The 13702-nt window shown below is 42.5% G+C and overlaps 2 protein-coding genes across 4 annotated transcripts in view; one reads left to right on the top strand and one right to left on the bottom strand.

Annotated features, from left to right (window-relative positions):
• Window positions 1-13702, bottom strand: part of NBEA (neurobeachin) — a 607091-nt gene that overhangs the window by 195735 nt on the left and 397654 nt on the right. For all 3 annotated transcript variants that reach the window (XM_068526405.1, XM_068526406.1, XM_068526407.1), the window contains exon 40: window positions 7877-8013. In XM_068526405.1, coding sequence (XP_068382506.1) covers window positions 7877-8013 — 137 coding nt within the window. The remainder of the gene's footprint in view (window positions 1-7876; window positions 8014-13702) is intronic.
• Window positions 3710-5855, top strand: MAB21L1 (mab-21 like 1). Its single transcript, XM_068526408.1, has one exon. It carries the CDS (start codon window positions 4181-4183, stop codon window positions 5258-5260), a length of 1080 nt encoding a protein of 359 aa, XP_068382509.1. The 5' UTR covers window positions 3710-4180; the 3' UTR covers window positions 5261-5855.

The following is a 13702-nucleotide window of genomic DNA, read 5'->3' as shown; positions in this document are numbered from 1 at the left end:
GGCAGGAATAAAGACGCAGACATAGAGAATGGACCTGAGGACAAGGGTTGGGGGGAAGGGGAAGCTGGGGCGAAGTGAGAGTGGCACTGACATGTATACACTACCAAATGTAAAATAGATAGTTAGTGGGAAGCAGCCGCATAGCACAGGGAGATCAGCTCGGTGCTTTGTGACCACCTAGAGGGGTGGGATAGGGACGGTGGGAGGGAGCCTCAAGAGGGAGGGGATGTGGGGATGTATGATATGGGGATGTATGTATGCATATGACTGATTCACTTTGTTGTGTGATAGAGGCTAGGGCAGTATTCTGAAGCAGTTATACTCCAGGAAAGATATATTAAAAAAAATAAATCAAGGCTGCCTAATAAACTAAGTGAATGAAATGGAAAAGTCAAGTCGGTTAGACCTTAAAATCCCAAATACCATTCGAATGTAAGCATCTCAAACTGTCATTAAATCCTGAGATTCTTGGGGTTTTTTTCTTCAATTAGGTCAGTTTTCTTCAATTATCATTCTATTATTAGCTCATGTCAAAGATGTCTGAACAGCATACCAATGAAAACAATTAAGCATTTATATCCTAAAGCATGGGACACATGCAAGCTTTCATTCCAGTACTAACCACTATGATTATATTTATAGTAAAAAAAATAATATAAGACTGGTGTCATTAGAGTTGTTTTATGAACTCTTCACAGAAGTAAATAAATCGATTTTAAGCTATCTCCATGTATTACACAATCATATAAAATAACTAGTTCAATAGGTCAAATGATTTTTTTAAAAAATTACTATAAAATAGTTAAATAAGTTGCTCCCACAAAACAAGTCTATCTCCAAAGCCTAGATGAAAATCAGCAGAACTACACAAAAATGTACTGTATATTCTCCATAGGTCATTTCAAAAAAAAAAAAAAAAATTAAGGGATAGAAAGCACACTCAGAATAGTTTAATTTTCCCTTCAACAATGAGAAGCGCCTGACATCGCTTAAAGGATCAGCTACAGAAGGCAATTCGTTTCACGTGTTCAGTGTAATAGACAATCACTGTGTTGCAGCAGCAAGCACTACTTGCGCGGAAGTATTATTCTAGGGCGGCCAGTTCACCCACAGTGATAAGGACGGGTGCCTGAATCCTATGTTATGTAAATCACTGTCAGCTCCCTGCGTAAAGGGTGCTGAAGGAAGCGGCTCAGAAAACACAGTCCCAGCGTCCTTGAAACCGAATGACTTCACTTCCCGGGAACACTCTGGGACTAACGAGTTTCTTAGTCCTTTTCTCACCATCCATTTTCTTCTTCGAAGTGCAAATCGTTAGTGAAAAGGCCCTGGTTACACCAATTAGTTTGCACGAAGTGCTCTGGCGTTTAGCTTTGCTTTAACCCAATTAAGCCGCACAGTGAGCCTCGAAGATGCGCCACCTGCGCGCCTGGCTCCAGCGCGGCTGCCCGGCGCCCTTCGCGCCCTTCCAGTTAGACCCACCCGGACGGCCGCGCCACGGTCCCCCGAACGGCCCTAGGGCCTCTGCGTCCCAGGCTACCTCCCCTCCTCGACAATCGGGGGGCACCTGAAGGTGGCCCAAGAAATCGAGGGGCCAGGTCTCTACCAAGCCACTCTGACCTGAACCCAAGGAAGAGCGCGCGGGGCGCAGGGGCCCGCGGCCGGCCACCAGAAAGCGCGGGCTCGGCCGCGACCACACGTGGGCCCGGGCGGCGGCCGGGCAGGGGGCCGCGAGGGCAGAGAACCTGGCCTGGAGCGGACGTGGAGAAACCTGGGACACTAAGTAAGGGTTTAAAACAACCCATACGCACGCACACACACCAAAGCCTGCCTATGGGACATGGAGCAGAGAGAGGAAAGAAGGATGGGCCGGGAGTGTAGAGCAGCGGGAGAGAGGGGACCAGTGGGAAGCACGCAGGACCTGCACTGGGTGGGGACAGAGGTGGCTTTTCCCCGGAGACCACGGCACATCTTCGCCTTCTTGGCCGCAGGTTCTCCGGCTCTGATCTGCCTCCTTTTCCAACTGCCAAAAGGTAGCAATGCGTTCACCCGCATCGCCGGCAAAGTGGGGAGGGGCTGGCGGGTGCGCCCAATCCCTGCTCCTAAGGAAATGGAAGGCTCTTGGGGAACAGAGTAGGTGGATGCCGTGAGCCCCGAATCTAATGTACTATTTTAAGCTAAATCGAAATCTCCCACTCTTGGATAACAAGAAAGTATGATGCTGTACCTGTGCAAAGAAGAAGAAAAAAAAAAAATATCAAAAGCTTGAGTAAAAAGAGGGAGCCCTGAACAAAATCTTGTTACAAGTGGCTCTGAAAGAAAGTGCCTACAAACCTGTTCCAGGAATTATAGGATTTTGCTGGAAATATTCTTAATTTGAAAGAGATGGCATCTAAATTAAAGGTAGGGAATTAAAAATCTGCCTAGGTTTAAAAACAACTACAGAACCCCTAAGTAGTATTTCTTCCATTTCCTGTACATTAAGGACACAGTTGGTACCACCAGGAAAAAAAAAAATGTTCTATATAAATCCATTTCTCCCCTCCTTTTTCAAGGTTCCCAAATTTAGAAATATTGATTTCTTTCAAAGTTTTCAAAAATGATATTTAAATTTAAAACCCCGATGACTGCAAAATTAATTTTCTTTAAAAATCTTAACCAGTTCCCTTAATCAAGTCACATGAAATAGTATAAAATTAGAAGTCTACTGTCAGGTGACCACTAAGGACCCTTAGGAGAGGAGATATATCCTTAATTATGCATCTGTAAACAAGACAGAAACCCCAAACCTACAAAATTTCAGGATAGGTATCTGCCAGTAGGTTAGATGATCCCTCCTGAATTTTCACGTATTAAAATACAGCTCATTAGGAACTCACATTAAAATAACCTCTGAATCACAGAGATAGTTTATTTCACAAATATTTCTGCCAATGCGTACAAAACTTAGTGTCCTGGTTATAATGTTGGGCAAAGTACAAAGAGGACTGCGGATGGGGGGAGGGGTGTACTAAACGTTTTTGAAACATCCTAACTTAAACTGAGGTAGACAATATCTAACAGCAATAATTTTCAGATTCCTTTCAACAACTGCAAATGAGAAAAAACATAGGTAAAACACCGTATAACATTAAAAAAAAAATCATTCTAACATAGAACATCCAGAAAATTATACAGGTACTGGTCCATCTAAAGCCAACTTGCATATACATGAAAGAGCAAACTCCCACCCTGCATTCAAAAAGACCTCGAGGATTAACAGGCGTTAATTATCTTACCCTAAATGCAAGTTAGTGACTTTTGTTTCAGAAAACCCCATCTAGTTCACCAATTGATGGATGACCCTTAGTACACCTGTATTTGCATTTCCTCAGTAAAAAGACAAGCAGGGTTTTCAAGTACAGAAGAGAACCACTTTGCCAAGTCTTTTCAAAACGTCAATATGCTTCAATTAATACCAAAGCTGAGAGACTCCTCTTGATTTCCAAAACTGTCTAGGTGGCCTGGGTGGTTTTCTGCCCGGCAGCAGCCTCCTACCTTTAGTTTGTGTGCCTATATCCATGAGGGGGGATTAATTAGCCGGGTTGGAGCTGACGGAGGCTGTGGTGACGAGCCCAGTGGCGATTGGCCGCCAGCCTGCCTGGCCCTGCCTTTATAATTTCCACACGAGTGCATCTGGGCTCTTAGACAAACCAACCGCAGCTTCTTCTGACATATACACACGCACACGCACCCCCGACACACACTCAGCACACTTTTCCTCCATCTGACTAACAGTCCTGCACACACCATGATTACAGGAAAGCGTAAATAAATACGGAAAGGGTTGATTATTTTGACTACTGGAAGAGCTTTGCTGGGTCTCAGCGCAACTTTTGTTTTTATTACTGAGAAGGTGATCTCTCCATGCGTTTCTCTCACACAAGGATTCTTTAAAAGAGGAAGAGAGAGAGGGGGGAGACCAACCTTTCACTTTAAGACCGGCTGGCCTCAAAGATAAAAGGAAGGGGAAAGCGGCGCTAGGAATCCACCACTGCAGCACTTCGGAAAGACGTTTCTGGTACATTTCTGAGCGCGGCGGCCCGTTTCTCCACCGAAGTTGGCTCCAGCTCTAGCAGCCGCATTGGATCCCACAGCTTATTGCGAGACTCCGGTGTACAATCCGGATCTCTGCCCCAACATGATCGCGGCCCAGGCCAAGCTGGTCTACCACCTGAATAAATACTACAACGAAAAATGCCAAGCCAGGAAAGCTGCCATTGCCAAAACTATCCGGGAAGTCTGCAAAGTAGTTTCCGACGTCCTGAAGGAGGTGGAAGTGCAGGAGCCCCGGTTCATCAGCTCTCTCAACGAGATGGACAATCGCTACGAGGGCCTCGAGGTCGTCTCCCCCACCGAATTTGAAGTGGTGCTTTACCTTAACCAAATGGGGGTGTTCAACTTTGTGGACGACGGCTCGCTGCCCGGCTGCGCGGTGTTGAAGTTGAGCGACGGGCGCAAGAGGAGCATGTCCCTCTGGGTGGAATTCATTACCGCCTCCGGCTACCTCTCGGCGCGCAAAATCCGGTCCCGGTTTCAGACGCTGGTGGCTCAAGCGGTAGACAAATGTAGCTACAGGGATGTGGTAAAGATGGTGGCAGACACCAGCGAAGTGAAACTGAGAATCCGAGATAGGTACGTGGTGCAGATCACCCCGGCTTTTAAATGCACTGGGATCTGGCCCAGGAGTGCTGCCCACTGGCCACTTCCCCACATCCCCTGGCCGGGACCCAACCGGGTGGCGGAGGTCAAGGCGGAAGGGTTCAATCTCCTGTCCAAGGAGTGCCACTCCCTGGCCGGCAAGCAGAGCTCGGCCGAGAGCGACGCCTGGGTGCTGCAGTTCGCGGAGGCAGAGAACAGACTGCAGATGGGGGGCTGCAGGAAGAAATGCCTCTCCATCCTCAAAACCTTACGGGACCGTCACCTTGAACTGCCAGGCCAGCCCCTGAACAATTACCACATGAAGACTCTGGTTTCCTATGAGTGTGAAAAGCATCCCCGGGAGTCGGACTGGGACGAGTCTTGCCTGGGTGACCGGCTTAACGGGATTTTGCTGCAACTTATCTCCTGCCTGCAGTGCCGGCGGTGTCCTCACTACTTCCTACCGAACTTAGATCTGTTTCAAGGCAAACCTCACTCGGCTCTCGAGAACGCTGCCAAACAAACGTGGCGACTGGCAAGAGAGATCCTGACCAACCCGAAAAGTTTGGAAAAACTTTAGAGGACAATTTAATCGAGAGCCGAAATGTGATTATACTATTCTTAAAGTTCTCATTAAGTGTAAACTTCCTGTTCGATTCCTATCTAATATTCCACTGGACAGTGCAAACAATCTCTTCCTTAAAAAGGAGTACTAACACAACGTTTAGGCATCATCTCACCCACCCCTCCAAGGGGAGAAAAAGAAGTAGGGAAAGCAGATGGAGAACACCTCAAACTCACAAGTATTAGAAGACTTCTTTACAAAGGATTTCATATCTCCCTTGAAAAGTACACAGTTAACACCCGGAAAACAGCCTGGCTGTAATGCAAGACCACAGTGAACACTGCTTAACCATCAAAGGATTATAGCAATCCTGGCGATTTAGGTGCATCTGGCTGTGAGTAAACACGATTTGGATATGCCATCTGAAGGAAAGTGTAATGTATATTTTAATTTGTAACAAATATTGTGATCTCACATTGTCTTTGAAAGTGTGGATGTTGGTGTTTTGTGATTTGGTGAACAGATGTTAAATTGCCATTTTGGATACTTCCAGACATTTTCCACTAACAAAGATATAATTTAAAGGTAGATTTCCTCCTGGTACTTTTATCTGTCTTTGAAAGTGTCTGAACTTTAAAAAGTTTACATTTTGTTTCAAATATATTGCTTGTTCTATTTCTAACATTCCATAAATATACTTGAAATGTTATTTAAATATATTCAAAGAAATTTGAATTCAGCTTATATAATAACGCTTGAATATCTGAATTATATATTTGAAAAATGCACTTGAAATACACTGGATAATTACTTTTGTGATTTAGATTTTAATTTCTGTTGCTGGTTTTTATTTAATTAGAAGCTAATAAATGAAGTAAAATAAAAGTTGTTGTGTCTCACTTTAAATTGTTTTCCTGTCAAAAGATGTAATGCTTCACTTTGAAAATTGAACCCACTTGAATATTTTAAACCTTTTGAGAAACATGCTAATGAAATAATTAAAAATAAAACCTTAAAATATTGGAGAAAAGCTCTTTTTGTATAGCTACAGAATACAGTGATCTACTGTCAGTTTCTGACTTACTTACAAGACTAGTCCATTCTACAACAGACGCAATTCAAATCTACCTTTGAAAGCTTGCTCTTCTGGGTTAATATTTTTGTAGAATTTTTGATAATATAGGATGAAATATGTCATGACAGTCAAGGTTGCTGAGTTAAAAATCAGACTAACTCAGAGGAAATGAACTTAACAAAATCCTAATAAAACTTTTAAAATTTGTATATGAAAACTACGCTAATGAAATGAAGATAATTTCTGACCTATTTTATGCCAAGCCTTGTTTTATGCAGTAAGGGTTCCACAGCAGAATGAATGAATCAGAAATCCAAAATTACTTTTTACTTCATAGGGCAAGCCAATGATAAAAGCATAAAGACAAATTTAAAATTATTTAAAATCACATGCACTACATTCAAACTCATTTTCAAAATGCCATTCTTTTGGAGCTAGAAGTTAAAGAAGTCCTGTGATTATCCCTCAGGGTATTTTAAGAGTCAACAAGTGCGGGAGGGGCTAATCACCTGTGGGCCTTAGGGTAGTTAGTTAACTCAGGTGGGGGTACATTTTAGACTTTCAATTGCTATTCTACAAATAGTGTTTTAGAATGCTTTACTTCTGTATATAAATTAAATATAAATAATAAGGTTCTGGATCTACGGGAGCATTTGTCTTTCGCTATTTTAGAACAATTGCCTCTGAAAAATACTTCAAAGGAAGATCTCTGTAAAATGATGCTTGATTATCTAGCATGACACTTATGTTCTTGAATTCTGAGCCTCAGGAAAAAAGTTTACAAATTGCACAATAACATAAAAGTTAAAACAACAACAAAATTGATTTCAGAAGAAATTGTAGAGGTATAGAGCTGTTGAATACTCAGGTTTTAAAATTTACAAAATAAGATATAATAAACAAATATTTATGCATTTAAAATCATCTGAACATATATTGTCTGGCACTACACCCACAGAAGAATACAAACTTTAAACATCTGAGCGCCAGTATGTACTATGTATACACATTTTAAATGAAAGCTTCTCAGATAATTGATTTCTCTTCCTCTTAAAATCACATATAAAACCCATTCTTATTTCAGGAGATGAAAACTGGATGTAATAACGGAGATGAATTTATAGCTAAATGTGCTCCGTAGTTTTCTTACAACCTTTTAATGAATTATTATTCATATTGCAATATACACTTTTGGAAATTAAAAGTGATCTTAGTAAGAAATGTCATGAGACCTTTCCCAGTCTTCCCAGAGAGCCTGAGATGCTGTACCCCAGGGGCCTGGGAGCAATTGGCTTCACTACCAAATCTGCCCAAGTGCACACAAAGGCACTCATAGAGAGACCGTTAAAATGTGCATGCTCTGGTATACAGGATTTAAAGTTGTTAATACATTCTTCAATCCCATAAAATAGAGCATGTGTTATTTCATTCATTTTATTTTCTATAAGGATGAGAATGTGCTCCCTTCCCCCACTGTCATTCAAAACCAAGCAAAATTGAAAACCACTTCCTGCCACAAAGCCACCAGTGCTGTACACGGAATCACTCGAACTCACCTTCGTGTCGATCTTCTTGAAGGCAGGATCATCCTCATCCACCTCGAAGTAGATTTCTGTCGTGGTGATGGAAAGAGTCCCCTTGGCCACCACCACAGGAGCAATGAGCTGGGCAGGAGTGCTGAGAACCACTGGGCCTGAAAGAGAGGGTACGGGAGTCAGGCTGCGCCTCTGCGCCCCTCTCCCGCTCCCTCGCTCCCGCTCCCTCCCGGAAGGGTACCACAGGTTTTTAGTTTTAGAGATGCACTGAAAAAGCAGTGTCTAGATTATGCAGCAAGCTCCTTTCATGTGAGGTAAGTCTGCTTAGCTTTTACACATTACCTTATAACGAGACTAGAGACAAGTAATTCTATAAAAACTGAAAGAGATCAGAATATCGAATAAGTGACTTTCAGTAAGCGAGTCTGCAACCTCTGCTTAGAAATCCTACATGGTTAGTGAGGCGCTGACCTTAACCAGCTTAAAAGTGCAGAACGGACTCTCTTAAGGCCCCGATTCTCCACCGAGCATCAACGGCGTTCCGAGAGACGCGCTGGGCAGTCAGCGCCGTCCCCAAAGCCCAGCCCCGTCCCCTGGGCAGTAGCGTCCCCCCAGGATGGGCGGGAGGACGTGAAGGGGTATAGGGTCTAATATATAAATTCCACTGCGCTGACGGGTTTGCATCTTGCAGGCAGATTAATATCGACATCCTAAGGCGCACCGCACACCGATATACGCGCAAACACGGACATTAAATACATTTTTATGCAGAAAAGAAAGAAAACTGTAGCAGTGATTTTTCTCACCGAGCACAGGTCAAAACTAATGAAATTGTAAGACGCTTGAACAAAACGATTCTCAGAAAAGCATTTGAAAAGTGTTGTTTCTCAACTTGTGGGACGAGAGAGACTAAGCTTCAGTAAAAGAAATGTTTTAGAAAGTGTGCCTACTAAGGCGCTGACTTCGAATTCCCTCCGAGTTAAAGTCGAAAATTACAAATTTCACGTATTAGAATATTAATTCAAAGCGGGATTACCTAACTGCTCCTTTAAGGTTCCCCGAAGGGGGGGGGCATTCTTCTCTACCCTCGACTTAAAGACTTAGAAATCAGAAAAAAATGCATTTGTTTTTCTGTAGTAAGGGTGCATCATATTCCCTTCCATCCCCCCCCCCCCCAAATGCAGACAAATGAGTCACAGTAACAGCAGGAGGAAAGCAATGAAAAGGCAGGCCCCCTGCGGTTGCCCAGGCCCAGCCCCCGCCCCCCCACCCCCCCCCCCCGGCGGTGGCTCCTCGCGGGGAGACCGGCTCGCACCGCCACCTCCCCGGCCGCAGCGAGCAGGCCCGGCCCGGCCGCGCGGGGACGGCAGCGGAGTTCGCGCTTCCAGGGAGCAGCACACACAGAATCCACGACCGTCCTGCACAAAGCCGGGCGTTTCTGCCGCGGGAGGACCAGAGAGGAATCGGTCGGCTGCTGTCGCGCTTAAAGGGGTGGCTATGGAGCAAACTGTGTCAGTGTCAGCCCGCACCGCGGACCGTGACCGCCCGCCCGGGTCAGGCTAACGCCAAGCCCCTGCTTTGACTTCACGGCTTTCTATCTCCGACGAGCCCGCACCAGGGGTCCCGGCCCCCGGGCGCGCGGACTCCCGGCCTGGGTCTCGGGCGGGTAGCTTCCGCCTGAGCCGAGCGGAGTCGGGGTCCACCTCGGCTCCATAAGGTTTTTCTTTCCAAAGGGCGAGGCGGTCGATCTAAAGCGCCACTTTAAAGGCTCATCAATCTTAATCTAGGTTGCTCAAGTAATTATGCCCGAATCTCTTGTACGATTACAAGTGGATTTGGGTTTCTATTCCCCAGGCCCTCCTTTGTGTTTATTGGAGGGTCTGTGCGCGCGCTCGGCGGCGCCTCCTGCCTCCGCGCCCCCTCCGAAGCCCCCAACGCTCGGGCCGGTTCGAACCGCTCCCTTAACCCTTAAGCCACCGGGACGCTCCTCTGGATGCCACTTTTCATATTTCCCTTCAGGAGAAATCCAGGAGGTGTACTCTTGATTGGAGTGAGGTGAGAAAGAAGGTGACCTGATTCACATCGGAAACAAAGTGTCTTCTTACACATCGTTGGGCCTTGATAAAACCTCAGAAAAGTCGTCATTCTAAACACAGAAAGCTAGTGATTCCTGGTTTAACAGAGATTTCTGGCATTTGGAGACGATGAGTGGTCAAAAACATTAAAAATGGCGAACTGCTGCGTTCTCTTAAAATATAATTTAACATATCCAATTAAATTGGAAAAAAATTAAAAAATCATGATGCACATTATCAAAACCATACCAACTAATTTATCGAGATATACAGTATTACGAATTTTAAGTCCACAATTCCATGAACTTTTAACGGGGAGCACATTTTCGCTACCTGTTTGCGTTTCTGAAAGGCGACCGCGTTTTCCTTTTGATTTTACTCCAATCTCATTCTATTGAATTGAGATTTTCTGGGGGTTTATAAAAGGGCTTCGAACCGGTCCTTCTTTAAGAAAGACACTCATGAAATATTCAGCCTTAATAGTGTGTCATTTTTACCCTTGTCCTTTGGAAATCTCCAATTACAACTTCCAATTCCATAGCATGTTTAAGGAGCGCTGGCTCTTTTTGTTGTAGCCTTCAGGGAGCAAACCAGCCGCAGAGAGAATAGAGTTAATCCACTACAGCAATACAGAGAGGGATTATGTTTTAATCCCCTTTGGGGGAGCCTCTGGATCCGATATTAAAATGTTTACATAAGGCACAATCACAAACCAGCAGATCTTCCATATGGAAGATATCGTTATTTGAAAACCTTGGATCCCTTTCCAAATAAAAATAGTTTAGAAAGGGCAGCATGTCTAGATGTCAGAGAGATGGTGATCTGGGAGATTCTGTTCCAGACGATAACTAGGTACAAATTTAATCTCATAACTGTTTGGTGTAGTGAGTCGGGGACTGAGTATAGATATATTCATTCTAATCAATACTATGGCAATAAAAGGATAAATTACATCAATGTCCTCAAGCACACACAGAAGTAAGGTGACAGATATTAAAAGATAGTGAAATAAATGGAACCTCCTCCCCTTGTATCGCTGCATACAATAGTTTAAAATTCTACCATCTGAAGTGGTAACTAAAGGAAAAATAATTTTATTTACCTTTTAGAACTGGCACTATAATGTTTAAGAAATATTGATCCATTACTATTTTTGAAAGGATAGGGATATAACTTGCCATTAATTTAAATGCTAATTTAAAATCTGAACTAGAACAAAGATCACCCAAGCATAATGGAAAGATTCTTTAGAAGAATAAACTTCTCTTTAGAGCCGTGGGATCTTTAATCAGTTGAGAGGGTAAACCTAGAGTAGAAAATACATATGTTTTATATTTAGGAAGGGAACTATTCATCAAATATAACTTAAAGTTAGAATGTTAAAAACCACTTGTGGGTTTGGAGGATTCTACTGAAAACATAATTCTAAGCCTATAAGTCTTAATACATCAACTTTTAAACAGAACTTTACAGTTTACACAGTTCTTTTACATTTTTATTTAACTACTAGTTCAGTGTTCACAATTTTGGGGCTATGGATGTGTCAATACCTTCCTGCCAAAGACCACCAGCAACATAACTGTAGTGTAGACAGTTGGGTTGATTGCTCACTTGCAGTGAGGGAGACATGGGAAGGAACCATGAGATGACTAAGTAAGAGGGTGTCAGAAAGGACTTATTGTATTGTAGGATCAGGGCCTTTGTTAAGTGAGTTGGGGAAGGGTTCAAGGAAGCAGGGCTTTGCTCCGGGTTGGGCTCTGCCAGGGAGTGGCAATAATTCTGTGATTGGAGATCTTAATAAATCTTATCTAGGACTAGACCTAGGCTAAAAACTGTAATTGACAAAGAAGTAGCAGTCACTCCTATAATGACGGAAGGGGGATGTTGATGTGTAGGCGTTGTGCAGAGTGACCCTGTTTTTGTCTGTGCTTAGACAAAATTACAAAGTTGTTTTTTGCCTCACATCATCACGCGGCCTTGTCTGATGCTGGTAGTCTGTGAGATTGTTTATGTCCAACAGGAGAGCACCATGGCGGAGCTGTGAGCCCCAGGCCAGCTCCCAATGATACCGAGGCCTCCTTGTAAGGGTCAGGTCCATTTGTTTCCTGAGGTCAGGGGCTGCTTTTCTCTTCCTCAGATCCAGGAATTAATCGTTTTTTAAGGGGGGTCAACAGCATTCTGGCTATTAAAAGTCAATTATGGCGATTAAATTCTCAAACGATGCTAAAATTCTTTACAAGTTTCAATATAAAGCACGACAAAGAATATATACATAGGGACAAGGAGCTGAAGTTTAATTAAAACTGGCATCGTTACAATTATTTGATGACTTTCAGTTGGCAAAAACTATACTTAGTGTACATGAAATTATGATGTATTTTAGAGTCACTTGAATATTTTCTAACCTTAGTTTAATATTAATACAATTTTATCAGCTGTATGGATTTACTCCAAACTCACTTACTTTGAAACCACATGTTCAATTTGCTTTTGGAACATGTAAAAGACCATTATTTTGGGATAATAAGCGTTGACTAATCTTTGTAAAATTACTAAACTTAAAATCCTGCATTATTTAGAAGAAATAAAACTAATCTGAGATCCTTTATGTTTACTGAAGAAGGATATCATTCCAAAAAATTTTTAAGATGAAAATATGATAAGTAAAAATTTACAACTCTATAATGTGATAAAATTTGTAGGAAAATAACTAACAGCATGAGTGACTGAACATATCTAAAATATTTGTCACTGCTTTGGACTTATTTTTAAGTAGGGCACTATCAATTTAAAGAAAATGTTTCCCCCACAGAATTAAAAGAATAAAATGTTTGAATCTCAAAGCAATTGAAGAATATGAGAATATGAGAAACTTGGAACTTTGTTTTGGAATCCTAGGAAAACTTTAGGCATTAAGAAAATGGAGATGTCTGTGTATGTGCCTGAGGGAGAGGGAAGTTAGGGGGAAAATGCTGCAGAAGATCTGAGATTCCTTTTACCCAGAGTACTGACTTCCCTGGGTTTCAAGCATTTGAAATGCCTCAGAAAAAAAGAAAGTATAGTAACAAAATCTCTACCAGTGACGCATTCCTTTATGTACAGAGAATATTGTTAGTGGTCCAAATATATTATCAGAATAATGATGCTCTGAAATTTTCAAAAACTTTTCTTGCGATGAAAAGAGTTACAGAATATTTTTGCTTAAATCAGGAAAATATAACTTGAACAACTGATAAAATACATAACCCAAGAGTTATAAATTTAACTTCCAACATTATTATCTCCTTCTCTAGCATACACACACCACACTACTGAGTATAAACACTCTATAAATCCAAATTTTATACCAAGCTCACTGTGCCCAAGAAGTGGCCTCTTTGTGCTCTCTGGTGACTTTCTGAACACAACCTATCCTTAGGCTGAGATGAACAATAATCAATCATCCCCACAGTGCAGTGGTTTCCTTAGATTATTACTGTGCAAAATGAGACAGGTGCTTGAGAATGCACATGAACCTTTTCAGATTTGAGCAAACCTACCTCTGGTAAAACTCAGCTTACCAGAGTCTGAAACAGAAACAGAAAGAATGGAGCCCTCTATATAAGAGCAATTGAAGGCTGCATTTTAACAAAATATCTGTTCACCATGGTAGAACATCTATCTAAAATCTCATTTAATGTGTTTACAATACACAATTTTTAAAAGTCCTGAGAGAGAATCTGATAGGCTCTAACTTTAACATACCATTTATGTTTTTTGATTCCCTTGTAGG

Source organism: Eschrichtius robustus, chromosome 18 (genome assembly GCF_028021215.1).
Source record: "Eschrichtius robustus isolate mEscRob2 chromosome 18, mEscRob2.pri, whole genome shotgun sequence".
NCBI classification, from domain to species: Eukaryota; Metazoa; Chordata; class Mammalia; order Artiodactyla; family Eschrichtiidae; genus Eschrichtius; species Eschrichtius robustus.
Note: the sequence above shows the minus strand (reverse complement) of the source record. Positions and strands in the feature narration are given on the sequence as shown.